At 59.1% G+C, this 27824-nt stretch overlaps 2 protein-coding genes across 3 annotated transcripts; one reads left to right on the plus strand and one right to left on the minus strand.

The window, feature by feature from the left end:
• The first annotated feature begins 661 nt into the window (after positions 1-661).
• On the plus strand, positions 662-19375 carry CDH15 (cadherin 15). Of its 2 annotated transcripts, XM_072819599.1 has the most exons (14): positions 662-791; positions 6923-7081; positions 7286-7441; positions 8466-8610; positions 12925-13085; positions 13895-14023; positions 14475-14660; positions 15375-15628; positions 16346-16488; positions 16652-16888; positions 17080-17319; positions 17456-17592; positions 17777-17932; positions 18829-19375. In XM_072819599.1, the coding sequence occupies exons 1-14, from the start codon at positions 750-752 to the stop codon at positions 19027-19029; spliced, it is 2346 nt and encodes a 781-aa protein (XP_072675700.1). In that variant the 5' UTR covers positions 662-749; the 3' UTR covers positions 19030-19375. The 2 variants fall into 2 exon arrangements, with proteins under 2 accessions (XP_072675700.1, XP_072675701.1); XM_072819600.1 differs by lacking the exon at positions 6923-7081 and having other exon boundaries at positions 663-791.
• A 160-nt stretch (positions 19376-19535) lies between these two features.
• SLC22A31 (solute carrier family 22 member 31) lies at positions 19536-23654 on the minus strand. Its single transcript, XM_072819601.1, is given in 10 exon segments — positions 19536-19949; positions 20210-20321; positions 20657-20871; positions 21002-21110; positions 21199-21344; positions 21532-21683; positions 21685-21701; positions 22000-22154; positions 22253-22356; positions 23534-23654. Coding segments are annotated over 9 exon segments (1275 nt in total). The 5' UTR covers positions 22312-22356; positions 23534-23654; the 3' UTR covers positions 19536-19639.
• Positions 23655-27824: the final 4170 nt, after the last annotated feature.

The raw sequence follows: 27824 nt of genomic DNA on the forward strand, positions 1-27824 counted from the left end.
ACTCCGCCTCCTACTCCCCCACGCAGTGCTGTCACTCAACCACGGGCCCCGCCCCTCGCCCCTGCTCCACCCCCGCACACGTGCTGCCGCTCGGCCCAGGCCCCGCCCTTCGCCCCGCCTGCCCCGCTGTATCCGTGCTGTCGCTCAGCCCAGGCCCCGCCCCCAACGCGCCCCCGAGCTGTCGCTCAGCCTCAGGCCCCGCCCCCAACGCGCCCCCGAGCTGTCGCTCAGCCTCAGGGCCCGCCCCCAACGCGCCCCCGAGCTGTCGCTCAGCCCAGGCCCCGCCCCCAACGCGCCCCCGAGCTGTCGCTCAGCCTCAGGCCCCGCCCCCAACGCGTCCCCGAGCTGCCGCTCAGCCCAGGCCCCGCCCCCAACGCGCCCCCGAGCTGTCGCTCAGCCCAGGCCCCGCCCCCAACGCGCCCCCGAGCTGTCGCTCAGCCTCAGGCCCCGCCCCCAACGCGCCCCGAGCTGTCGCTCAGCCCAGGCCCCGCCCCCAACGCGCCCCCGAGCTGTCGCTCAGCCTCAGGCCCCGCCCCCAACGCGCCCCCGAGCTGCCGCTCAGCCCAGGCCCCGCCCCCAACGCGCCCCCGAGCTGCCGCTCAGCCCAGGCCCCGCCCCCGGAGCACACGTGCTGTCACTCACTTGCTCCCCCCACCCCCCGCCGCCCGCACACTTGTGCTGTCACTCAGCCCGGGTTGTGTCCGAGCAGGAGGCCGCCCGCCGGACACTCGGTTCTGCTCCGCTCGCCCATGGACGTCGCGCTCCTGCTCGCCCTCGGGCTGCTGGCCCAGGTAAGGCGTCTGGCCGCGGGTCGCCTGCCCCCTGCCCCGTCGGGTCGGTGTCTTCCAGCGGGACGCTCCGGGAGCCCCGTGCGCGGAGTAGCCATAGGTGGTGCCCGGTGGGCAGCTCTTTGCAGGGCGCTTTGGGTCCCGCGGCCGCCCCGCCTGGACTGCATGGGGAGCCCACCAGCCGACCCTTTCCCCGAGGAGCGGCTGTCCACCCTGCCAGGGAGAGGGGAGCAACAGGAGCACCCCCCAACCCCCCGCCAGGAGCCTGCAGACCGCTTTCTCTAGGGACACCCCTGTTGAGCTGGCATATGACCCTGGTCAGCCTTGGCAGAACTGAGACACCCCACCCTGTGCCCGCCAGCAGCGGCAGCGCTGGAACCCTCTGTCCCTTGGGGGTGCTCTGGAGCCAGGCCCCTGGCACTTACTGCCTGCCACCCCCACAATCCTGGCCTGTGCCCGGTTCCCTGGTCCTTCTGATGTGGGAGTGGGTGGGTAGGAGGAAGCCCAGGCAGCTGCCCTCCTCCCCACCATGGGCACCCCCTGGGGGGGGGGGCATGTCTTACACTCTGGGCCAAGGTGGCCCTTTGGACCAAGCACTAGGCTGTGCCTTCGGAGACAGGGCTGAGTCAGGGTCATAGGCCAGGGGCCACTGTGCAGAACACAGGAGCTTAGTTCTCCCACGCTTGGCGGGTAATGAGCGTGAGGGCTGAGCCTGTGCATGCCCCCAGGTGATGGCTCCTACAGTGCCAGACACTGGCAAGGAGAACCAAGTTTCCCGGCGCCCACTCTGGGGGCTTCTTGACACCCTGCCCCCGACTCTCAAAAAGCTATGGCTGGAAGCCAGCTGGAACCCCTGCCCACAGCTCCAGTCACCTCCACCCCTGCCTTCAGCCTCCCCTGCCCTCCCACAGTGGCCTGCCTGGGCCTGGGCTGCCCATGTCCAGCTGGCTTAGCACAGCCTGGCTGCCCCAGCCTGCACTCCTCCAGCTCTCTACTGGAGGCCACACCGTACAGGGGTCTTCTGGCCTCCCCCCGCACAGGGCCCTATGCCCCCCCACACACATTGGGGACCATTCCAGAAGGCTGCACACCTCTCATGCCCCCTCCCCACTTAGTGTAGGAGCAGCAGTCCACCCCCATCCTGCTCCTGGAGAGCTGCCTCTTTGGGTTTGGGGTGTTCACCTTTCACCAGGTCCCAGGAGAGCTCTGCTGCAGGGAGAGAGGAGCCCCCTCCCAGATTCCTCTCCCTTCCTTGGGGCTATTAAAGAGTGACCACACACACAGGGACATACACAGGCTTTATGGAATTGGGGGGATTGGCTAATGGGGCTTGGCCCCTGGGGTCTTGCACTCTGTGTGGCTCAGATTAGCGCCAGTACAAGGAGAGCTTCTCCAGACCCCTGAAATAGGTGTGTGTCAGGACCCTGCCCACCCCTCCCCCACCCGGCTCAGCTTTCACACTTTTGTCCTCTCCAGTCAAGTCACATGGCCGCTGATGGCTGCTCTTGGATACCCCTTCCTCCACCTCTGTGAGCCCCCAAGGCAGGCCAGCCTGGGCATGGCAGAGCTGTCTCTGCCCTGGTTGGGGGCCAGGGCCAGGACCCTGCATTGATCTGTTGCTTCGGGTGGCTTTGCCTGTGTCCCCTTAAAATCTCAACCCATGAGTTGAGTGTGTCCTTTCAGAGCTGGTCTCTGGTGGCTGGTCTCTGGTGGCTCCCTCCCCAGGCCCACAGTGTCCCTGCAGCCAGCCAGGCCTACCCCCTGGGCCCCCACCCCACCTGAGAGTGGTAGAGGGATGGGGGAGCAGGGATGATTCAGGGCAAGCCCATGCCCTATGGGAGGGGATCCAAGCCTGGAAGGAAGATGAAGCAGTAGCTGTTCCCCACCCCCCCCCAACTCTGCCAAGTGTGGAGACCCCTCAGGGCGATTGGGACAGGACCTAGAACAGGAAATCAGCAGCAGACGGAGGCTGAGGCCACGTCTGCCAGTACTGAGAGGGGTCACGGTCCCCATGGTAGTGTGATGGTAACCCAAGCAGCAGAGGGCAGTGGCTCCTGGACCACTGTGCTGAGCCCCTGCAGCGGGGGGAGCAGACTGGCCACACAGCTGCTCCTTCCACTTGCCCCGTTGCTTCGCCCCACACCCCCCTCCTTGGGAACAGCAGCTGCAGGGGGATGCTGGGGCCACCGGGGACCAGGGGAACAGCTGGGTCCGTTCCTGGCATGCCTGATGCCTGCCAGGCCGTCCAGGAACGGGGTGGTCCGGATTCCAGCCTGGGGGGAAGGGGCTCCGGCCTGGGAAGCTGGTGGGGAGTGCAGACCCCACCCACGGTGTTCCACCGGGCTACAGGCCTCCCACCTGGTTCCTAGAACCCCAGAAACCCAGAGCCGGAAGCTGTGTTGGATGGGCCTCTGCACACGCAGTGTAGAATTAACCCAAGAACGTGTCCCTCGAACCCCTTTCTGCAGCTGTATTTTGTAAGATTTGCCAGCTACCCCCGACAGGGCGATAGAAAATGTTCCCTTCCTCGCCTTCAGTCATGACACAGCAGCAGCTGGGGCTACAGACATGAATGTCCACCCAAGCTCAGGCTTTGGGCTGCCGTCTGCATCCCGGCGGTGCTAAAGAGCCGCAGGGGCCGGCAGTGCCAGGAGATAGAGCAGGAGCTCCTCGGTTTATACCCAGCCTCCCCAGTCGGCAGCTTCTGTACCCGGGGTGGCCACCCAGGGCAGGTGAGCATCCCACCTTCTTCCTGGCTCGTGGGAGACTAGGCTGTCCCTTCTAATTCCTTTTTCTGAACCCGCCAGGGGCTGGTGGAGAGAAGCAGAGAGCTGTGTTGGCCGCACACAAGCAGAACAGGTTCCTGCGGAGGGGGTGGGATCTTTATTGCTCAGGAGCCATTGGGGTTGGGTGTTGGGGCTGGGGCGGGCCCCAGTGAGGGGACGGTGGCCCCAGCATTTCTAGGGCTTGCACACTACCTTCTCGGGTTCGTGGTTAAGAGGAAGGCCGAGGATGAGCATGGGGGTGTCATTGGGCATTGTTTGGGGAAAGTGTGCCCATGATGTCCATGGGTTCTGGCCCAACTTGAGGTACAGCAAGGGTGGGCGGCACAGGTGAGCCCAGGTCCACTCCATGGTGTTTTCCTTGATGGATTTCGTTGCCCATATCCCAGGGGTCTGTGTGAGCTGGCTTTGTCCTGGAACCAGATGTCCCATGATCCCCCAGGCGGCTCCAGGCCTCCCCCAGCCAGCCACGTCTTCTGGGAAGGGGATGGTAGGAGGGCAGAGACTAGCTGAGCAATACCCTGGACAGCCGGAAGTGGGCTGCGGCCCAGCCCAACCACCCCACCCACCGCAGCCTCTGATCTGGGCGGGGGGCCACTGCCAAGGCTCTGTGGCTTCTGCTGACCTCCTGAACTTGGGCCGTGGACAGACTGGGACCCGGGACTCCCAGGCTCTGCCACGACCACACTGGCCCCACACCACACTGGCGGGCATCCTGGAATGTCAGCCAAGGCTATTGGCTGAGGCCAGGGTGGGAGGCAGCCAGAGGCTCTATAGTGGGCTGGACAGGGGGGAGAGTGTCCCTTTCTGTTCCCCCAAGGGTCTGAGATCAAGGGCTGTCTGCAGACTGTCCTCTGCCCACCTGCCCCAGTTCTCTGCATTCCCATCTCCTCCACGCTGCGGCTGCGCTTCCTTAAGAGCAATAGAGGTTCAGATGCTGGTTCCCTGTGGCCCCGGCTCCTGTGCTCTCTGGCTGTATGGGCTTGAGTAGAATGGCTCGGCCTCTCTGAGCCCTGCTCTGGGGAACTGAAATGAGTGCCACCTCCCATTCCTAGGGGCTTGAGGGCTGAGGGCCAGGGGAGGGGACCAGAAAGGATACAGGCTCCATGCTGTCCTCAGGGTACTCAGGAAGCAATAGCATGAAGACCAAGGCCAGCAGGTCTCCATCTGGTGGGAACACCATGCTGACCTGGAAGTGGTTTGTACTCCATGATTTTGGCAAGAAGCCCCTACTGCCCGAGGCAGGCTTGGGACCAGCGCTGCCATCTGTCAGGCTGTGCATGGCCTGGGGGCCCGGCCAGGACCTCTGTCCTTTTTGTAAACCAAGTTCAGTTCACAGCTACCTGGATCCCAGGCCCCTGTGAGGTAAATGCCCCTGGGATTTCAGATGAGAAGGCAGAGGAGGATTCCAGGAGGGAGAAGATGGCCTGAGACTAGAAGGAAAGAGCAGTGGTCACTTGCACGTTCTTGCTGTTGTGTCCACAAAGTACACCAGCCTTGGGCATGGAGCACAAAGCCGACTGGGTGCTGGGAGGCTGGGGAGAAGAGTGCAGGCAGTGGGGCACACACAGGCACCTCCTCCCTGCCCCTGCCCATCCCACCCCAAAGCACCCCCTTCACTAGTCGCTGATGCTGCCGCCTCTGGCCACTAGGCCACCCCATCCCTGCTCATCGCTCTGTGGACTGTGTGGCTTAGGGAAGCGGCTGGGGGTGAGCTCAGGACATTGAAAGGGCAGCCAGGGAGCATGCCCCGCTCAGAGGTGCCCTGGGAGCCACCCTCTCCACCTTAGCTAGGAGGGAGCCCCCCCTCCAGAAGGGCCCAGGGGCCTGGAGACCCTGTGTGGGGCCAGAGAGCTTCTATGGCCATCAGAGTACCAAGGGCGGGTGTCTGGGGTGGTGTCCCCTCTGCCTGCTGCCAGCTGGCCTGCCCGTGCTTGGGCTTGGGGAGGGGCAGGGCGGGGGCAGCTGCAAATGCAGTGTTGTGGGGGTGGGCATGAGCAGCCTTGGAGGGAGCATTGCTCACATTCTCCTGCAGCCAGAGCCAGCTGGGTCCAGCAGGTGACCAAGCACCCTCCCCCAGACCCTACCCCAAGCCCACTCAGACCTGCCAGCACCCTGTTGAGGATCCTGGTACAGAGACCCCATGTTTAAACCAAGGCCATCCCAGGAAACTGGGGATGTGCTTGAGGGGCTGCTGCCAGCTCTGCCCTTAATTGAGGGGTGGGTTGGGTGCTTTTTCCAGGCCTCGGTCTTCCATCTGAGCTGTGAGGGTGGTACTATCTGTCGTCACCACAGGGACCCTCATAAGGCAGTGGGTCTCAAGGAGGTGCCCTCCTCCTGTCATGCTCCTCAATGGCCCTGGTTCTGAGCCCACAGCCTGGCCCAGGGAAGGGCCAGGGAGTGTCTGCAAGCCCCCCACCCTGCCCCCAGGGTAGAGAAGAGAGCTGCTGCAGCATGCCCCCCAGGCACCACTACTTGGGCAGACTGCATCAAGCAGGGCAGCTCAGTTCCCTGGGCGAGTGGAGAGGAGGGAGGAGCAAGCCTGGGGCCTGAGGTTTCTGGGGTTCAGGAGCCAGAGTATTGCTCCATGGGTCAGAGAATAGCGGGGGGGGGGGGTAGTCCCTGGCTTTATTGTCCAGTCCCCGTGTCATAAGCCGTCCTGAGAACTCTGCCTGTTGCTGACCCCCTGGACATCAGAGCTGAGTCTTCATTCCCATGGAACAGTGGGGGGTGGGGGAAGCCATGTGGGGACTGCCCCTGGGGACCCCTGTAGATCCTCCAGAAATGCCTGCCTCCTGGAAGCTTCACAGTGTGAACCCCACACCCTCCCGCACAGGTGGCCCGTCCCCTCTCTGCAGACAAAAACCTTGGCCTGGTTGCCTTGACCAGCCCTTGGGAATGGAAGCCATGAGGGGGTCTCTGTGGCTGCTTGTCACTTCCCCTTCCCCACCCACCCAGGTCCAGATGAGGAAGGGGAAGGGAGCCCCCCCCCCAGCCTCCGGACCCAGGAGCTCCCTTTCCCCTGCTCCTGTTCCCAGTGGCTGCCTTGCTTGTCACTCTGCTTCCCTCTGCTCCTGAGCACTGTGTGCTCCCCAAGCCCTGGTGTAGCCTCCCGTGGGCCACCTGAGGAGAGGGGTGCTGCGTTCCTCCCAGCCCATCAGCAAACATTCACGGGCCTGAGGCATCTCCCAGCAGGGGACAGGAGACAGACCCAAGGTATTGGGGGCTCCCATGACTGTGAGTGAGCTCAGGGCGCCCATGGGGCCAAGGTCCAGGTGGTTGGCTCCTCTGAGGCCTGGCACACGGGGTTGCATGCTGTGTGACTGACAGCTGTCTCTGCCTTTGTTGTAGAGCCTGGGCCCTTCACTAGGGGTCCCTGGGCGGAGGAGGCTCAGTACCCTATACCCCTGGCACCGGGCAGTGGTGTCCGGCCGTGTGCGGAGAGCCTGGGTCATCCCCCCCATCAGCGTATCCGAGAACCACAAGCGCCTCCCGTATCCCCTGGTGCAGGTGAGGGGCCGCGGGGCTTCACAGGCACAGCAGCGGCTGGGCTGTCCCCACTGGGTTCCCGGAGGTGTGGGCTGTAGAACAGGCACACTGTCTGGGCTGAGGGTCTGGCTGCCCCCACCCCAGCTGGGGGAGGGGAGGCCAGGAAGAGGAGAGGGGCCCTGGCCTTTGGGGGCACCTCCCCTAGCCTGCTTCCTGCCCTCACAGATCAAATCGGACAAGCAGCCACTGGGCAGTGTCATCTACAGCATCCAGGGGCCCGGCGTGGATGAGGAGCCCCAGGGCGTGTTCTCCATTGACAAGTTCACCGGGAAGGTGTTCCTGAACGCCATGCTGGATCGGGAGAAGACAGACCGCTTCAGGGTGGGGCCCACTGGAGGGAGGGGTGCAGGAAGCTGGGAGCCTCCTTCTCCCAGGCTCCTATCCTAGGGTTGGGGCATTGGGCCACGTGTCCTTTGGGAGGTAGGCACGGGGATTTGGGACAGGACCTGCAGCCCAAAGGTGTTCAGAGTTACATACCCATTTAACAGATGAGTGTGAACAAGCTGAGGCCACAAGGAGATGGGGCTTGGTCTTGCCAGAGGAGGCCAGATGGGGCAGCCTACAGACAATGGTGAGGTCTTCACTGCCTCCACCAGTTCTACCTGCCTGGCTGCATTGGGTGGGAATGGGGTGTTGTGGAGGATCCCACCGGATGGCCACTCTCAGTGGCAGCTGTCCCTGGATTCTCAGGGGAAGGTGGCAGAGGACCCGCCCCTTGTAGGCCTGTGAGGTGTGAAACAAGGCTGGTGGGGAGGGAGATTAAGACCCAGGCTGCTGGAGAGGCTGCGGAGGGCAGTGGACTCCCGTGAGTTCCCCTGAGAGTAATCCACCCTCCCCAACAGCCTCTCGGGAACTGCTTCCACCTAGTCCTGGGGGAGGGGGCTTCAGACTTTGCTTCTCCTGTGCTCTAAATCTTCCTGCAGAACAATCTTACGCAGAGTTAGCAGAGATCATGATTTTACCTGGAAATGACACTGCACCCGCTCTCCAAGAGGGTGGGAAGTGGTTTAATTTTAAGTTTCATGTATTAAGTTTCCAGAGGAGCCTAAACCAATTAGCAGAAGGGAGGGAGCAGGAGCGCCAGTGAGAGTGCCTTTCCCCTCTCATAAGGCACTGCTGTGAGCTGCCCACCGAGGCAAGAGGGGAGGCGGGTGGCTGCCCGCCGCCCGCTGTGGGAAGCAGGCTGTATTCCGGGAGGTCTCATCTGCCATCCACATGCCGTTTCTCCCGGTTTAAGTGGGTTTTCCCAGCGGGACACCAAGTCTGCACTGTCCCTGTGCATAGCCCAGGGGAGCCACCAGGATCTGGGGAGCACAGCACCAGCCCTTGCTCTCTGCTTGGCTAGTTAAGGGCCTTTGCTCTGGACCTCGGAGGAGCCACCCTAGAGGAGCCCACGGACCTGGAGATCGTGGTTGTGGATCAGAATGACAACCGGCCTGTCTTCCGGCAGGAGGCATTCATGGGCCGGGTGCTGGAAGGTGCCGTGCCAGGTGAGGCAGAGCTGGACTGCCAGCGCCCACAGGCTGGGGGGCGGGGGGGCCTTAGCAGAGGGGCTCTGAGTTGGTCAGAGGGTCCAGGGTTCCCTTCAAGACTTCTCTGTAATCCTTCAAATACTCTGAAAATAAGCAAACAGACTCCGGGAGAAGGGACTTTGCACAAGAGTCAACTCGAGTCACTTCCCGTTTCACTATGGATTTTAAACCCCAGTGTCTTCCAAATCGCAGTGAGAGGATGGGGGGATGGCAGAGCTGGGGCGCAGATGCTGCTGCTCGCACGGAGGTGAAAGCACCACAGGAAAGGAACTGCTCCGTGGATTTGGCGCATGCATGGTGCTCTAGCCAGCCCCTCTGTTGGGTTCCAGGGCACTTTGTCCCTTCAAAGGGAAATGCACCCCCTTAGCAGTCACCCCGCTCCTTGCTTCTCAGTCCTACATCTTGATTGCAAAGAACACACAACCTTCCCTCTTTCATGGGTCTTCACAGGATGGCCTTGCTGGTCTGACCTCCTTCTACCTGGTGGTTTCCTCCCTCTTTCCTTCCTACTCCCGTCTGGTCAAGTCCCAGGCAAGCTGCACACCTGAGGCTTGGAGCTTGGACTCGGGGAGGTGGGCTCCTGCTTGGCTGCCTGGATATCTTTTATTTCACCTCATTTTTCGTGTTTTGAGATTTAAAGTGACAATCTTATTTTTTTAACTTCTTTTTTTTAAAAGACTTTTTAAAAAAGATTTTATTTATTTATTCATGAGAGACAGAGAGAGAGAGGGAGGGGCAGAGACACAGGCAGAGGGAGAAGCAGGCTCCATGCAGGGAGCCCGACGACGTGGGACTCGATCCCGGGGCTCCAGGATCACACCCTGGGCTGAAGGCAGCGCTAAACCACTGAGCCACCCAGGCTGCCCAAGACTTATTTTAAAGAGAGAGTGTGTGCGAGCACGAGGCGGAGAGGGAGAGGGAGAGGGTGAGGAAGAGGCTGTCCTAAGACTCTGGGCTGAGCCCACTCAGACTGGATCCTGGGACCTCGATCGAAATTGCCACCTGAACTGGAACCAGGAGTCGGGCGCTTCACCGACTGCGCCACCCAGGCACTCTACTACTTTTTATTTTGACATTATTTGAGACTTGCAAAAAAGCTGCAAAGAATTGCAACAGAGATGTGAGGTTTATCATGTTTGCTTTAAACTTTTTTCTCCTTCCTTCCGGCCTCTTTCCTTTCTGGAGTGCAGGTTGCACACCCTACGCTCTCAGAATGGGCCCTAAGAACTTGGACATGGTGTAACCGTCAGTCAGGAAGTTATTGTGGACACGTGCTACCAGTTAGAGCGCTGCCTTCATACTCCTCTCAGGTCTCCCTTCTTGAGTCCCCATCTTTCCCGAGCGTCATCCACCATCTCAGGAGAGGCCCCCACACCCTGACCCGTTCTTTCAGCATGCTGATAGGTGGTGGCCCCAGCATCTGACTGGCCGCAGACCTGGTTTCTTGGCCACTGGATCGTTGAGGATGGATTCCTTTCCTCCCCATCTTCTGTGTGTGATAGCACAGGAGAGAGGGAGGGACGTGGTAAACGTCTGGGAGTGCTGGCTGGCGGGTGCTGGAAGTGGTCTAGTCTGCAGCTGGGCTGGCCTGGCCTCTGCTGCTGCATTAGTGCAGCCGCCTGGGGCCTGTTGGTACTGCCACCCGAGTAACCAAGTAGCCATGCCCCCTCCTGGCGTGGCCACTGCCGTGTGGTCGGAGCATGGGCTCCTGGGTGTAGGACCTCCCAAGCACCTGAGCCTTTTCAGTGCGGCTGCATCAGGGTTCTGTCCCTCCAACTTGGAGCAGCGCCCTACCCTCCTCTCCCAGCCCCCACCATCGCCCGGAGCATCTGTGGGGTCTGGTCCTCCTGCCCCAGCCTGTATGTGAGTGCTTCGGGGCTGGTGGGGAAGAGCTGAGCACAGGCATAGCCCCTCTGTGGGGGCTCCTGGGACCGTGAGCTGTCAGGCTTGTCCACACTCAGCCTTAGACCATCTGACCCGATTCCACCTGCTGTCTGCCTGCTCCACTCCACCAAAAGCTGAAGCCTCTTTATGGCCGCCTCTCCTTAGGGACTGGACACATCCTGGATTTCAGTTTATTGGGTTACCCTGTGCCCTTGCCAATATGACAAGCTCAGAATAAGCATGATATTGTGCACCACCCGCTCGTTCCCATCATGAGGTCGGGACTATGTTCCTTGTCCACCTCCGAAGCCCCCGCACCATTGCATTCCCCTCCATCTGCAGTGGGCACTTACCTATTAGGCATTTAGGACGCTGATATTTTGTTTTCAACAAAATTTTGTTTTGCTAACATACGTACAAACCATCCCAACCATCTTTAAGGAGACAGTTCGGGATATTAAATACATTCCTAATGTTGTGTAGCCGTCCCCACTACCCATCCCCATAGCTCTCCTTCTTTCCAAATAGAAACCCCGTCCCATTAAATCCCAACGCTCCCTCCCCTTCCCCAGCCCCTGGCTTCTCCCATCTACTTTCCACCTCTGTAAATCTGTCTCAGGACCTCATCAATGGAATCGTGGAGCATTTGTCCTTCTGTGACTGGTCTGACTTCACTGGTCATGAGTGTCCTCCAGGTCTGTCCATGGGGTAGTACATGTGAGGATGTCCTTCCTTCTTAAAGCTGAATGATATTCCATTATGTGGAGGGACCACATTTAACCTACCTTGTAGGCGGATACTTTGCTTTCACATGAATAATGTTATGAATGTGAGTGAGATACACCCAGAGAGGAGCTGCTGGGTCATACGGTGATTCTGTGAGTGACGGCCGCACTGTCTCCACGCCAGCTGCACCATCTCACATGCAACCAGTGATGCACAGGGTCCTGGCCTCTCCACATCCTTGCCAATGTTGATTTTCTGGATTTTTTTTATAGTAGTCATCGTAACAGCCGTGAGCTGATGTCTTCTTGTTGTTTTGGTTTGCGTTTCCCTCAGGATGACTGATATGGAGCATCTCTTCACGTTCTTGTTGGCCATTTGTATATTTTATTTGGAGAAATGTCTCTTTAGGGCCTTTGCCCATTTTAAAATTGTGTCGTGTTTTTGTTGTTTTTATGGGTTCTCTGGACACCCTGGATATTCCTTCACAGATACATGATTTGCAGATATTTTCTCCCATTCTGGTTTGCCTTTTTACCTGGTCAGGGGTGTCTCTGCTGCACAGCATTTGAAAACATTCATGAGGCCAGTGTGTCATTTTGGGGGCCCATACCTTGAGTGTCATATCCGAAAATCCATTACCGAATCCAGTGTTGTGAAACATTTGCCCTGTTTTCTTCCAAGAGTTTTACAGTTTTAGGTCTTGCATTTAGGTCTTTGACCTACTTTGAGGTAATTTGTGTATATGGTGTGAGGTTGGGGTCCAGCCTCATTCTTTGCCACATGGACATCCAGCTCTTCCAGCACCATTTGTTTTTTTTTTTTTTTTTAAGATTTTATTTATTCATAGAGACAGAGAGAGAGGGGCAGAGACACAGGCAGAGGGAGAAGCAGGCTCCATACAGGAAGCCTGATGTGGGACTCCATCCCGGGTCTCCAGGATCACAAGCTGCAGGTGGCGCTAAACTCCTGTACCACTGGGGCTGCCCGTCTTCCGGCACCATTTATTGAAAAGACGGTCCTATCACCCTTGAATGGTCTTGGCACCCTTTGCCAAAAATTATTTGACCACACGTGTGTGGGCTTTTCCCCAGATTCTCTATCCCACTGGTCTGTGTGTCTGTCTTCATAGCCACAGCACATTGTTTTGATCACTGTACATTTGGAGTGAGGTTTGAAATCAGAAAGTATGAGTCTTCTAGTTTTGTTCTTTCTCAAGATTGTTTTATTTGGGTTTCCTTGAGATTCTATGTGAATTTTAGAATGATTTTTCTACTTATGCAAAAGAAATGTCCTTGGGATCTTGATAGAGATTACATTGATTCTGTAGATCACTTTGGGTGGTGCTGACATTTAACAATATTAAGTCTCCTGGGGTCTCTGGGCAGCTCAGTCAGGCATCCAGCTCTTGATTTCGGCTTAGGTCATGATCTCAGGGTCATAGGATTGAGCCCCACATTGGGCTCCCAGCCCACCAGGCTGTCTCCACGTCTGGGGGCACAGGTGTTAGCTCTCGATTACACATCTGTCAGGCACCCCTGCCTCCTCCACATAGCATGAGGCAAAAGGTTCAAGGCTGTACAGGCTGCATGGGGGAGCTGTGAGACACATCTGAGGGGGCTGGCACCCGTGTGCACCATCCCTGCTTGTCCCTGTCCTCACCAGGCACCTACGTGACCAGGGCTGAAGCCACAGATGCTGATGACCCGGAAACAGACAACGCAGCGCTGCGGTACTCCATCTTGGAGCAGGGCAGTCCCCAGCTGTTTAGCATCGATGAGCACACAGGGGACATACGCACCGTGCAAGTGGGCCTGGACCGGGAGGTTAGGCTGCCAATACGCTGGCACACGTGCTGGGGGCCAGGGCAGCCACTGTCACATCGGCCTGTCTCTGCCCTTGTTAGTCCCCTAGGCCCCAATGGGGGCAGCTCATCTCCAGTTGGGACCCTCTTCCCAGGCTCCGCCCGGCCTCCGAAGTCAAGGGCACCCCCCCTTGCTATAGACACACATGATGGCTTTGGGCACATACCCAGCCTGGCACCGCTCTGCCTCATGGCTGGCTGTGTGGTGAGGTCCAGGGAGGCACTGAAGGGCCATCCCTGTGATGCCAACCCCTTTGGGCTTCTTGGCCTTGGGTCGGGCTATGTGAGTGGCTCCATAGTGACCAGTTATGTTCTGCGGTAATGGCCACCCTTCTGCAGTCTTCCTCTGTCGGGACCCCTGCTGCCCCTCACTGCCAGGCTTTTGTGCAGCTGCAGCACCTCAGGGAATCCCTCCTTGGTTTCCCTGTGGCCCCCTCCATGGCTCTGTCTGGTCACTTGCTGCATTGGGTGGTCTTCATTGGTCTGCCTCCCTCTCTGCCACTGGGTATGGCTCCACAGGGCAGGGACCCAGCTTGTCAGTGCCCCTCAGTGTCCAGCACCCGGATAAGCATGCAGGAAGTGCTGCATGAATCCTGTCCACCCTCGTCACTGACCTCTTACCCACTTTGGGCTGGAGCAGAGCCTGGGGTTAGTGGTGGTGTCGTTAGACCCAGAGAGCCTGGGAGGGCTGCGCCCAAAGGTGGTGTCTCCTTGCCCTCCCCAGGCCCTCAGGTGCCCCGGTTCCCTGACTGCATGTTGCTGTGCCCCCAGGTGGTCGCCGTGTATAATCTGACCCTGCAGGTAGCGGACATGTCTGGAGACGGCCTCACTGCCACGGCCTCGGCCATCATCACTCTGGAGGATGTCAATGATAATGCACCCGGGTTCACCCAGGATGAGGTGCTGCCACCATGCACAGCCCTGCTGGCCCCTGCTGGGGACTGCCCGCCCTTCCTCAGATTCCTGGCAGGGACAAGGGACTTTGTGGAGGGGTGGGAGGTTAGGAGTTTTGCAGAAGGAGCCCAAGTTAGAGTAGTTGCTCGTGAGCACATAAACAGCACGAGAAGCTGGGAGATCAGCCCCGGGGGACCCCTCTGTGGCCCTTGGGCAGCAAGAGGGAGTCTTCCCTGCACCCCTGCCATGTGGGAGGGAGCAGTCGGCCCTCCCCTCCCAAAGGCAGTACACAGGGTGCCTGGCATTCAGCTGAGCCCACAGAGGGGGCTGTGACTCACCAGGAGACAAGGCCAGGAGGCTCCCAGTGGGTGAGACAGGGCGAGGGAGGGCATCTCCTCGCGGGACTGTCTCCCTGCCCCCGACAGCCCCGGCAGTAATGAGGTCTGGGCTCCCACAGTTCTTCATGGAGGTCACCGAAGCTGTCAGCGGAGTGGACGTGGGGCGGCTCGAGGTGCAGGACAGGGACCTGCCAGGATCCCCCAACTGGGCAGCCAGGTTCACCATCCTAGAGGGCGATCCCAATGGACAGTTCACTATCCGCACGGACCCTAAGACCAATGAGGGCGTGCTGTCAGTGGTGAAGGTGAGTGGGGGACCCCGTGTGGGGCATCCTTGGAAAGAACTGGATGCTGGGGGAGCCGGCAGTGCTGGGGCTCTAGGCTCAGGCCACACGGACCCCTGGCACCCCCATAGCCTGTGTGTTGTTTGTGGAGCTGTGCCTCTTCGGGTGGCGATGTGTGTAGATACAGAGCACACCTGTGTCAGCCTGGGGGAGGAACCTGCACATGCACAGGGACACAGGTATATTCAGATACTGAAGCATGAAGAGCTTTATTGCAGGGCTGGCCAGCAGTCTGCAAAGTCCTCTGTCCTCAGGAAGTTTCAGGTCTGCTCGGTGACTTTGGGCTACGCACGGGACTCACTGGGGTCAGCTGGGATAATCTTTATTTAAAGTCAGCTGATTATAGAGGCTAATTTAACCCCACTATCAAACACCTTCTCCACAACACCCGGATAAGCGCTGCTCGAGTCACTGGGAGGACCACCTGACCAAGTGACACATAGAGTTGATGATGCAATACCTAACAAACTCAGTTTGAATGATGAGTATTTATCGTTTTTACATAATTTTTTGTGCCTTTTGGTCCTGAATCATTTTTATTTTCCAGAGCTGAAAAGTAGAATGGAAAGAAGAGACACAGGGGTAGTGTACTCTTGTGGGGGCCTCACCTTGCCCCGTGGCTGCCTCTGGGGGTCCTAGTCCTGAGGACTTCCCCCTCTGCTTCTCCCTCTCCAGCCCCTGGACTACGAGAGTTGTGAGCAGTACGACCTCAGAGTGGCAGTGCAGAACGAGGCCCCCTTACAGGCAGCTGCCCCCAGGGCTGAGCGGGGCCAGGCCAGGGTCAGCGTACGGGTGCAGGATGTCAACGAGGCTCCCGTGTTCCAGGAGAACCCATTGCGGACCAGCCTGCCAGAGGGGGTGCTCCCCGGAACCCCCGTGGCCACCTTCTCTGCCCAAGACCCTGACACAGAGCAGCTGCAGAGGCTCAGGTGGGGGACCCTCGGGGTTGGGGGCCCCAGGGGTAGGAGGGAGGGAGCTACAGGCCCATTTGTCTATTTCCCAGCCAGATCCAGGAGCACAGTTGGGGGTTCCCATCAGTACTCTGGCCAGTGGGCAGAGGGCTCATCTGCCTGTGTGCACCCCTGAGGGTCCATGCATGTGTGCATGTTGGGGTGAACTTGTGCCACACAGCAGGGCTAGGCTCTAGCTGGCACATGCTCATGACACCCATCTGTCCTAGCTAGCCTCTGAGTACCCAGCTCTGCCCATCCTGCTGAGCTGATGATCCCATGGGGCTAGCTGTTCACAGTTCGGATTTCACCCCCTGGCCCTGCCCTTGTGCACCCGTGTCTGTCTCCATGGTGTCCATGTGTTGAAAGGTTGTGCTGTGGCACTGAGTGACCATGGGGTCCTGAGGTCCTGGCCCCAGGCCTCAGTCTCTTTATCTGTCAATTGAGACAGAAAACACCAGCTCAAGGCAGTTGGGACACTAGTGTCAGAGGTGCACAGGTGTGCATGCATATGTGTGGGATGTGTGTGTAAATGCATGTGGAGGACGTATGTGTGTGCATTGTATATGCAAGTGTGAGGAATGTGTGTGAGTGTACTATATGTGTCCATGGGTATGCTCACATGTGTAAGTGTGCCCACACCCTCAGGGGTCCTGTGTAAGCTCAGGGCCACTCTGTCCCCTCCTTGGCCAATAGCTACTCCAAGGACTACGACCCAGAGGACTGGCTGCAAGTGGACAGAGCCACGGGTCGGGTCCAGACCCAGCGAGTGCTCAGCCCAGCATCACCTTTCCTCAAGGATGGCTGGTACAGGGCCATTATCCTGGCTTGCGACGATGGTGAGGGCCAAGCCTGTGCCCGGGCTCCCGGGCTCCCTGGCTCAGGCTGGGCACCCCTGTCAATGCCCAGGGCTGAGAGCTATGCGCTCCCAGGGGCGGACATCTAGGGTGGGCGGTCTGCTCTCGCAGAGCAAGGAGTCCACCAGGCCTGTCCTGCCCGCAGCCTCCCCACCCCGGACGGCCACTGGGACCCTGTCCGTTGAGATCCTGGAGGTCAATGACCATGCCCCTGAGCTGTCCCTCCGATCTGGTAGCGTGTGCAGCGAGCCAGGTCAGGGCTCTGGCCTTCTCCTGGGGGCCACAGATGAGGACCTGCCCCCCCACGGGGCCCCCTTCCACTTTCAGCTGAGTCCCCGAGTCCCAGAGCTTACCCAGAACTGGAGCCTCAGCCAGATTAATGGTGAGTTCCCCCAACCACACTCCTGAGGGCCCAGACCTGAGATGGGGCGGGGGGGCAGCGACTCAACACTGTGGTCCTGCTGGTTCCCACTGCAGGGCATTCTCTGGCAGGGTGGGAATTTGTACTCTCAGTGAGCAGATGGGGAGACTGAGGCCCCAGAGCCCCCTGCTGACCTCGAGCGCCCTCTGCAGTGAGCCACGCGCAGCTGCGGCTGCGACACCAGGTCCGGGAGGGTCTGCACCGCCTCAGCCTGTTGCTCCGAGACTCAGGGCAGCCGCCCCAGCAGCGTGAGCAGCCCCTGAACGTGACGGTGTGCCGCTGTGGCAAGGATGGTGCCTGTCTGCCAGGGGCCACTGCCCGGCGGGCAGGGGGCGCGGGCATCAGCCTAGGTGCCCTGGTCATCGTGCTGGCCAGTGTCATCCTGCTCCTCCGTGAGTGCCTGCGTGCAGACACCTGCTGGGCTCTGGCCTCGCCCCTCGCCGCCCCGCCCCACCCCCAGCCCCGAGTCCAGCCTCAGCTCAATGGCCAAGCACCCACCTCCTCCTGTCCACCCCCTCCCCCCCTCAGTGCTGGCCCTGCCAGTGGCCCTCGTTGCAAGGTCCCGGCAGCAGTCTGGCGACAAGGGATTTCTGCATGGGCTGCAGGATGATCTGCGGGACAACATCCTCAACTACGATGAGCAAGGGGGCGGAGAGGAGGACCAGGTGAAGGGAGGGTGTGGGGGGAGGTGGTCGGGAGGGTCCCCAAGGATCCCAGCCTGTGGGCCGTGCTCCAGGAGGAGGGGCAGGGCCCCCGCTGGCCTGCAGGTCCTCCTAGGTCCTCCCTGCCAGGCACCCCCCACCCACCTGGTGACTGATTGGAGCTGAATGCCACCTCCTTCGTCTCCAGGATGCCTATGACATCAACCAGCTGCGCCACCCGACAGAGCTGGCAGCTCTGTGCCGGCCACCAGTGCGCCGAGATGCCCCGTTCAGCCGAGGGTGCCCCCAGGCCGCCCGCGTGCTGCCCAGCAGCCCTGCTAATATTGCTGACTTCATCAATGATGTAGGTGCTCCTGGGGTGCACAGAGAGGGGTGGCGGCAGGGGGACATGCTGTAGCCCTTGTTGTGCATGTGGTAGGTACCACCTGTGTGCACACCTCACTGGACCCTCGGGACATGCACCATTGATGGAGAGCGGGTCCAGTGCTGGGGACCCTGGCTGAGCTGCTGTGGGGCTCGGGAGGATCTGAGGGCTGAGTGAGGCTGGGGAGGTGAGGAGACCACAGACACAAAGCCCTGGGAGAAGAGGAAGCTGCCTATCCCTGCAGCAGATTGTGCTGGGCCTGGTTGAGCTGAGGTACCCTGGGGCTGGGGGTGCTGCTGCCTGTCGAATCTAGGCACCCCATGGTTTGTCAGGACTCAGCATCGAGGAGTTCCTGCACTCAACACGAGATGCCCAGAACACATGAAACCCAATTGGGTGGGCTGTAGGAGAACACATGGGCACCTGTCACTATATCACCTGCCACACTCGCTGGCAGAGTGGGTGCAGTGGTTCAGAGAGAGATGCCTGGACTGTGGCAAGCCCAGATGCAGGTCAGCGCAGGAGCATGTGTGACCCTGTGAGGGACAGTGCAGAGAGGGTGGGGACAGAACCATTGACCAAATCTTGAAACGGGAAAAAGCAGGTAGTCTCACACAGATGGAATGCTGGGGGTCTTGGTGTCCCAGCCCTAAGGCAGGAGAGCCACCCAGAGGAAAATTTCTCTTCAAATCCACACCCTGGGCAGGGTCTCCTCCTGGTCAGCCCTCAGCCCTCCTCTGCCTATCCGAGGGCCCCTCCATTTTTAGGGTCCGTATCCGTGCCTGGGGCTGAGCTTGACCTGTGTTATAACCTGAGAGGTGGAGGGTACCCAGGGGGTGTGTGCAGGGGTCTGAGCTCCCCGGGCCTCTCCACAGGGCTTGGAGGTGGCAGACAGTGACCCCAGCGTTCCACCCTATGACACCGCTCTCATCTATGACTATGAGGGGGACGGTTCTGTGGCAGGAACACTGAGCTCCATCCTGTCCAGCCTGGGGGATGAGGATCAAGACTACAGCTGCCTCTGGGACTGGGGTCCCCGCTTCGCCCGGCTGGCTGACCTGTACGGGCCCCCATGAGGGCTGGACTGAGGGCCACGGAAGCAGGGGGCCTTTCTGCTGCAGATCTGCGCCTCCCCTACTTGCTGAGGGCACAGCCCTGGACACACAGGGCAGCCGTCATTTCCTGGGCGGCAGCCGTGAGGCCCAGCTGACTTGGCAGAGGCGGCCCGAGGGCCCCGTCCAGGCAGCCCGCTTCTGTGGGGGAGGACGGAGTCCAGGCAGGGCCTCACAGCCTGGAGGGCAGGAGCAGACGGGAGAACCAGATGACCCAGCTCTCTGCTGCCTCCCGCTCACACCGACCTCACCTTCCTGTGAAAGGAATCGGCCCTTCCTCACCAGCATTAAAAACCTGCTCTTCTCTCCAGTGTGGGTGGTGGTGACCTGCAGAGCCCAGCTCCTTCCACTACTGTCTGCAGTGGTGGCCCGACCCCATGGGCTGGGGATGGTGGCCAGGCTGTGGATGCCCTGGCTGGGGGTGGGCCCCGGGGGTGCAGCCTGAGGGAAGCAGCAGTGAGGATACCAAGTTCCATGGATGCTTTTATCCTCCACAGTGGGTGGTGGGTGCTCCCTGAGGAGCAGCGGCAGCCAGCAGGGGTGGGGGAGCCCCCTCCATGGCCCTGGCTCCCGGTCAGCCCTCCTGGTCCTGTGGCGTCCCTGCCAGCTGGTGGGAGGCTGGCAGCAGTGGCAGGTGGTCCAGGGGGGCCCGGCAGGGGTGGCCCCCGTGGAGCAGGGACAGGCGGTCAGCGTCCTGCAGTGACGCAGGCAGTGGGTGGCCCTGGCTCTCAGGCAGCAGCAGGATGCACAGCAGGGCGAGGACGGCAAAGGACGCAGAGACTACGTGGTGCAGGAAGAAGCCGTGCCGGCCGTGCAGGTCGGCCAGGGGGGCAGCTGCCTGGCCCAGGAAGCCAGCCCCCAGCACGAGGCCCAGCCCGGCCCCCCTATGGGAGAGGGTGCCATGGGGGGCTTGCCAGGGATGCCCCGGGACAGGGGGGCAAGGCTGGGGGCTCCAGGAAGACCAAACTTTAAAGTGTGTGTGGAAAAAAGTTCTCCTCCCCCACCTGGAAATCAGAAACCTGCTTTTCCCTGGGAACTCTGCTCCTCTGCTCCCCTGCTCCCCTCTGTGACTACTGTCCCCCAGGCCACCTGGGTGTGCTGGGCCAAGCTGGGAAGGGGGCTGGCCCGGCAGCCAGCAGCTTACCTGATGACGGTGGGGAGCACCTCTGCCGCTAAGAGGCTACTGAGTGCAGACATGGCCTGGGAGGCCAGGAGGCCCAGGACAGAGAGGGACACCACAGTCCAGCCTGGCAAGTCTGGGGACAAGGAGAAGGCTCCCACACTGCCCAGGGGCCTAGTCTCCCAGCCCTACACTGCACCCTGTGCTGGGGGGACAGGGGTCAGGCATTCAGCTGCCACCGACTTGAACCAGACCCTTATATGGAGCCCCTTCCGGAGGAGCCTCTGGGCACTTTAACTCTTTGGGTGTCAGTTTCTCCAGCTTCACAGTGGGGACATGAATGGGGTAAGAAGCACAGTTTTATCCCAGCACTCTGTGCCTCTCTTGGGGGCCCAGGAAGGGGCCGATCCCAGGACCCGTCCCCCGCCCCCACCAGTCAGACCTCCGCAGCCTGCAGGGCCCCACACTCACACTGGGTCCCAGCAAGGAGCAGCAGGGATGCCAGGCCCATGACCAGGGTGCCCAGCAATAGGACCGGGCGTCGCCCCCAGCGGTCCCCCATGAGCAGCAGCAACAAGGTGGCTACAGCCTCCAGGCCAGCGCCCAGGAAGTAGGGCTGGTAGAAGGCGGGCTCCCTCGGGGTCAGGCTGTGCAGGAAGCTGGCTCTGATGCCCCCACAGATCAGCCTGAGAGGGAGGGGGAGGGAGGGCAGAGTGATGGCCCAACCAGGACAGGGGACTCCAGAGACCAAAGACCCACCCTGGAAGGAAGGCTCAGACACCGTCAGCCCACCCACCCATGCCCTCCCGTCCTCACGAACTGAAGCCCAGGATGAGTCCATCTCTCCAGGCGACACAGGTGTGCCAGAGCTCCAGGATGGAGTGGTACTGGGGCTGAGGGCTCCCTGCACCCAGCATGTCCAGTTCTGTGGCTCCGGGGACAGGAGGGAGCTCATATGAGGGGCTGACCCTCCTCCAGGACCCAGGTCTCCCCTCTCCTGGCTGGAGCCTTACCTGTAGCCAGGGAGCTCTCCTCCTCCGGGCTGTCCTCGGGGTCCTCACCCCCAGCTTCTGCCAAATGCCACAGGATCCTCCTGGCTCGGGCTGGCTGTCCTGTGGCCAGCAGCCAGCAGGGAGACTCAGGGAACAGGGCTGGGAACCTGCAAGTGTGGGGTGAAGATGCTCATGGGTCCTCTGTGCAAGGACGGCAGGGGCCAGGGGTCAGTGCCCCCTCCCAGGACCCAGGGGGTGAGGACAAGCCATGGCTCTCCTGCCCCATACCCACATGCCGGTGCTGTACAAAGTTGCACGGGGAAGTGTTACTGAACTACCTACCACCATACTCACCCCCAAAAGAGCAGCAAGAGTCCTGTTACCAGGGCGCTCAGCCCCTGCAGAAGGCGCCAGTCCTGTGCGAGCAGGGCTAGGCCCGGCAGCAGCAGAGTGCCCAGCACCGAGAAGAGGCCAGCTGCCGCGGAGAATACCAGGCGGTTGGGGGGGGTCACACAGCTCCAAGCCTGGGCAGAAACAGCCTGAGACCGAGGCCCCTCGGGAGAGCCGCCCTGTCCAGGGCTGTGGGGGACTAGTCCCTAACCTATGGTGTCTGAGGCCAACCCCAGGTACTGCCTCCTCCAGTGACCGGAAATCCCGGTCGACAGCAGAGCTCCCAGAACAGAGTGCCCCTCCCGCCCTCTCAAGAAGGGCCCTCAGTGAGTGCCAGAGGGGCCTCCCACACCACCTGACTGGCCCTGCAGCTGTGCTGAGGAGGAGGCCTGGCCCGAGGAGCTGGCCCCAGAAGCACCCTGTGGTACTCACGAGCCACGTAGAGGGCAAGGGAAAAGCCTGCCAAGGCCCCCCCGTGCAGCAGCCTCAGAGCCAGCAGGGCAGGAAAGCTGGCAGCCAGGGCCTCACTGACCCCCAGGCCCGTGGCCAGCACCAGGGAGGCCACGAACACAGGCCGACGTCCAAACCTGGGGCAGCAGGGGACACGTGCGGATGAGGTCAGGACAGCTCGGGGATCTACCCAGACCCTGGAGCCTTGACAGGAGCGCGGCTGGGCAGGACTCACCAGTCACAGCCCGTGCCCAGCAGGACGCAGCCCAGCAGCCAGCCTAGGAGGTGGCTCATCTGCTCCAGGGGTACCTTCCAGCCATCCTCACACACGAGGTTCCACTGTGGGGGACGCCAGTCACCTGTTGGCTGAGGAGGACCACCCTCCCCTTGCTGCAGTTCCCAGAATGTCAGGCTACCAGGGCTGGATAGGTCAAGTCCTCTCTGGAGACGGGGGAACTGAGGCATGGGGGAAGGACTTGCTCAAGGTCACATGGCATATTCTTCTGATGCTGCGATGTGAACAAGTGCTGGTCTGAGCCCCCAGAGGGGGTGACAGGGGTCTCAGGACACCCCATGGAGACCCAAGTCTGCTATTTCTCTGCATAGGGTCCCACTTCCGCACAGGTGACACCTGAGTGGTCTAAGCTGTGCCCAGGGCCTCCCGGCCTTGCCCCCCACCTCACTCCTTCAAGAATGACTCCCAGAGGAAGCTGCAGGGCTGTGCTCACCTGCTTTTCCTGAGGCGCCTGATCTCAGTTGTGCACTTCCCCATCCTCCCTTCCTGGTTTCTGCGCCTTCTCCCCAAATCTAACATATTGTCTTAAACGCTACTAGGTCAGAGTATGTTTACGTTAAAAACCGAATGCTCGTGAAAGCTGGTGGCATGCTGACCAATCAGTCCTCCAACAAGAGGGCAGGTGCAGAGACAATGGGATGGAGGAAAAGCACCCCAACCAGTTTCAGGGCTCTGGGCAGGGATGCAGCAACCCTGTGCACCCTGGGTCAGTCAGGCTGTGGGGCAGAGGCCAGGAAGGGGCAGAGCCGGCAGGTCCAGCCCAAGGGCACAATGAGAGGGAGAGGGGCCTGCGAGGTTCCAACGGCCCCCTCCCCATCTCTTCCCGCCCAGACCCCTGCGTGCCCCTCGGTTACCCCTCAGGTGGAAGGTCTGCTTTTCCCAAATGGATCTCTACTGGCTACCTTGCCTCAAAGCCCTGTCTCAGGAGCCACCCCGACACCTACATAGCCCAAAGCCAGAGCTTACTCAAGAGGTCGGCGGCACTGAAGTGGTGGCCCTATCGGCTCATACCTTCCGCGGAACTCCTCTTCCTGCCCGCCCTGGCAGTCCTCGGGCAGTAGGCTCTGCCCTTAGGCCTGGGGCCGCCCTACCTGGGCCTTTGCCACATCCTCTGACCCCCAAGCACGAGCCCAGCAGAGAGCCCCCAGCCCCAGCGCAGGGGAGCAGGGGGACAGAAACAGGGGGGCGGGGGAGGGGCGCGCTCGCGCGTCGGGGTTGCACCTGGGTCACGGGGCTCCGCAGTAGGCCGGCGGCGGGCAGCGCGTAGTGCCAGCCGCGCGTGCAGGGCCGGGTCCCGTTGGGGTAGCGCAGCAGCAGGCAGGGGCTCAGGGCGCCCGAGGGGCCCAGGCGGGGGACACTGGCGGCCAGCAGCGCGGGTCCGCGGAGGGCGCGCAGCGCGGGGGGCAGCAGCGCGAGGTCCGGCCGGCAGTGGTGGGCGGGCGGCGCGGTGAGCAGCGGCTCCGAGCCCAGCGCCAGCCCCAGGGCCACGCACGGCAGCCACGAGGCGGCGGCCAGCACACGCCGGGCCCGGCCGGAGCGCGCACACCAGGGGCTCCCGCTCCACGGGCGTCCGTGCGCTCGGCCGACCTGGGTCAGCGTGGGAAGGGCGCGGGGGCGGGGCCTGGGAGGCAGGGTAGGGGCGGGGCGGGCCGGAGGAGGCCCACGGCGCCCTCGTCCAGGCCGCGGGGGTGGCGGGGGTGGCGGAGGCGGCGTCCAGCGCGGCCAGGTGGACGCCGGGAGTGGCCCTGGGGCGTGGCCGGCGGGGCTTCTCCGTGCGGGGGCCGGGGCGGGGGCGGGGCTTGGGGCAGAAGGGGCGGGGCCCTCGTGCGGGGGCGTGGCCGGGGCGTCCTCGTGCGGGGGGCGTGGCCGGGTCGCGGCCGGGGGGGCGTCCTCGTGCGGGGGGCGTGGCCGGGGCGCGGCCGGCTGGGCGCTCAGGTGTGCTGCCGGGCGAGGGCCGGGGGTCGCGGGGGCGGAGTGTGCTGTGGGGAAGGTGTGGGCTGGCTCGGGAGGCTCTGGTGGCGGCGGGGTTCTCCTATGCAGACTCCAGGAAAGGGGCGTTGACCTTCGCGTCTGGGTGTGGCTGGGGGACAGGTGACGTTCACGGGACGCCGGGGTTCCCCGGCCCATTTCTGAGTTTTGCGAAGACACCCTTCGGGGCACCGTTCCGTGTGTCGGAGCGTCCCTGGCTCTACAGACGTTCCTGGTGATGCGAAGCTCACAGTGTTCTGGTTGCCGCGGGGGACAAGTCCCCGTCTGCCCCTCAGGGGCGCCTGCAGAGCGGGCCCTCGGGCTGGGACTCCGGCCCTGGTCGGGGGCAGGGAGTGCCGCGTGCGTCACCCCTGCAGGTGCTCCCAGCCCGGTGCAGGTGTGCTCCACTTGGTGCAGGTGCACCCGTCGCTGCCGCGTGCGCTCGTTTCAGCGCTCCTGGCACCGCCTTCTGGTGTGCCCCGCCCCCTGCAGGTGTGCCCGTCGGTGCAGGTGTGCCGGCCAGAGTGACTCCTCCAGGAGTTATTTGCATTCTCGACGCCGCCTATCGCGGGGCTACAGCCCTCCGGGTTTCGGGTGAGGCGTCCCCCTGTGTTCTCCATCTGCGGCTCCCCAGCGGCGGCTGCTATGGACCATCTCCTGTGCTTACTGGCCCCGGATCCCTCTTTGGAGAAATGATGCTGCAGATCCCATACCTACTTTTACCTGCGTTGCTTGCCTTTTTTGTTGCTGATTTTTAAAGTATTCTATACATATTCTGTTTTATCGGATATATCGGATTTATCGGTTTTATCAGATTTAGGATTTTTATCGGATATAGGATTTACAAATATTTAAATATTTCCTTTAATCCTGTACGTTGCCATTTTACTTTCTTATTGCGTCCTTTGATGCAAAAAAAAAAAAAAAAGTGAAGTTCAATTTTTTCTTCATGCTCATACTTTTGGCGTCATGTAAGAAACTATTACTAAAATCAAGATTATGAATATTTGCTTCTGTCTTCTAAGCATTTTACAATTTCAGTTCTTAGATTTAGAGTTTTGATCCAATTTAATTTTTGTCTATGGTGTTTTTTGAAAGATTATATTTATTTATTCATGAGAGACGGGGGGGGGGTGGCAGAGACACAGGCAGAGACAGAGAGAAACAGGCTCCATGCAGGGAGCCTGATGTGGGACTCGATCCTGGGACCCCAGGATCATGTCCTGAGCAGAAGGTAGACACTCAACTGCTGAGCCACCCAGACATCCCTGCCTGTGGTGTTAGATGAGAGTCCAGCCTCATTGTTTTGCATGTGGACACTTAGCTTGCCCAGCATCATTGGTTGGAACGCTTGTTCTTTCCCTACTGAACTGTGTGGGCATCCTTGAAGACACCACTTGTATGGTTATTGTCTGGACTCCCCATCCTATTCATAGGTCTGTTTGTTTGTCCTCATGCCAGTGCCTCACTCTCTTGATAACTGTAGCTTTGTAATATGTACAGTGTGAGTCCTCCAACTCTGTTTCTTTTCATGATTGTTTTATTTGGGAAAACTAGCAATTCCATATGAATTTTACAATCACTTTTTCTGTTTTTGTCCAAAAGGTCATGGGATATTGGTAGCGTTTTGCATTGAATCTATAGAATGCTTTGGGGATATTTGGAAATACTGCCATCTTAGCAATATTCAGTCTCCTCTTCCTTGAACACCAAATGTCTTTCCATTTATTTTATTTTATTTTTTTTATTTTTTTATGATAGTCACAGAGAGAGACAGAGGGAGAGAGAGAGAGACACAGGCAGAGGGAGAAGCAGGCTCCATGTACCGGGAGCCCGACGTGGGATTCGATCCCAGGTCTCCAGGATCGCGCCCTGGGCCAAAGGCAGGCGCCAAACCACTGCGCCACCCAGGGATCCCTGTCTTTCCATTTATTGAGGTCATCTTTAATTTCTCTCAGAAGTGTTCTGTGGTTTTGGGCATACAAGCCTTGTAGTTCCCTGAGTATATTTATTTCTAAAGTATTTTATTCTTTTTGATACTATTGTACATGAAATTATTTTATGTTTCCTTTTCAGATTGTTCACTGCTAGTGTGTAGAAATACAAGTGATTTTTAGAATACTGATGTTATATGCTACAATTGTGCCGAATTTCTCCCTTCCTCCCTCCCTCCCTTCCTTCCTCTCTTCCTCCCTTCCTCCCTTCCTTCCTTTCCTCCCTTCATGCCAGCATGAAGCCCAACAAGGGGCCTGAACTCTGGACCCTGAGATCATGACCTGAGCAGAAATCAAGAGTCAGATGTTTAACCAACTGACCACCCAGGCGCCCCTGAATTTCTTTATTAGCACTGATGTTGTGTTTGTGGATTTTTAAAGGATTTTCTACATATAAGTGTTACCTACAATTAAGATACTTTTATTTCTTTTTCTTCCTATTGCTCCAGCCAGCACTTCTGGTATAATATTGAACAGAGGTGGTGAAAATGAGCATCCTTGTCTTTTTCTGATTTTAGGAGAGCGTTCTTTCACTACTGAGGATGATATTAGCTTTGGGTTTTTCCAAAGTGACCTTTATTATTTTGAGATATTTTCTTTCCATTTTTAGTTTCGGTGTTTTTATCATGAAATGAAATGATGTTGAATTTTTTCCTTTCTTCTAGTAATGTGGCATATTACGTTAATTTTTGTATATTGAACCATCCTTGTATTCCTGGGTTAAATCCCACATGATCATGATGTCTAATCATTTTAATATGTTGCTGGATTGTATTTGTTAATATTTTCTTGAGAATATTTGCATCTATATTTTTAAGATACTAGTTTATCTTTTTTTTTTTTTTTCTTGTGATGTCTTTGTCTGACTTTGTTATTGGGATTATGCTGGCCTCACAGAATGAATTACAGGGTGTTCTTTCCTGTCATGTGGGAGAGTTTGGGATGGATTGATGCTAGTTCTTTAATATTTGGTAGAATTTATCTACAAAGACATCTGGTCCTGGGCTTTCCTTTTGTGGGATGTTGATATTGTTTATTACTGACTCAATCTCTTATTATAGGGTATGTTTAGATTTTCTATTTCTTCTTGGGTCAGTTTCAGTAATTGTATGTTTCTAGGACTTTGTCCATTTTGTAGGATTTCTAGTATGTTTGCATTTAATTGTTCACAGTAATGTCTTATTTTTTATTTCTGTAAAATCCAGTAATGTTTCTATTCATATCCAATTTTAGTAATATGAATCTTCTTTTTTTTTGTAGCCTATATAAAGAATTGTCCAACCAGCTTGTTTTGTTGATTCTCTATTTTTTTTTTTATTTCATTTCTCTCCTCTTTCAACCTTAAAAGTAAAACTGCCCGTTATTTTACCAGCAAAGATGGCTTTATTCTGGAGTAGGAGAGACTTGCAATCCAAGACAAGCAAGCTAGGGCAAAGCCTTCCCCAGATCTGGGAACAGAGCATTGGAGGCTCTTCCTTGAGGAAAGGATTGGAGGAGCTGTTGTAAACTGACAGTCCATTGGAGGAAAATGGGAGGTAGAAGTGTCGTGG

This window comes from Canis lupus, chromosome 3 (assembly GCF_048164855.1).
Source record: "Canis lupus baileyi chromosome 3, mCanLup2.hap1, whole genome shotgun sequence".
Taxonomy (NCBI): domain Eukaryota; kingdom Metazoa; phylum Chordata; class Mammalia; order Carnivora; family Canidae; genus Canis; species Canis lupus.

What these genes read in the sequence shown, in the direction of transcription:
- CDH15 (XM_072819599.1), top strand. Translation starts at nt 750, where the DNA reads ATGGACGTCGCGCTCCTGCTCGCCCTCGGGCTGCTGGCCCAG. An exon ending in CCGGGTTCACCCAGGATGAG is followed by an intron (nt 14,024 to 14,474) that starts GTGCTGCCACCA and finishes GGGCTCCCACAG; the next exon opens with TTCTTCATGGAGGTCACCGA. An exon ending in GAGCAGCTGCAGAGGCTCAG is followed by an intron (nt 15,629 to 16,345) that starts GTGGGGGACCCT and finishes CTTGGCCAATAG; the next exon opens with CTACTCCAAGGACTACGACC.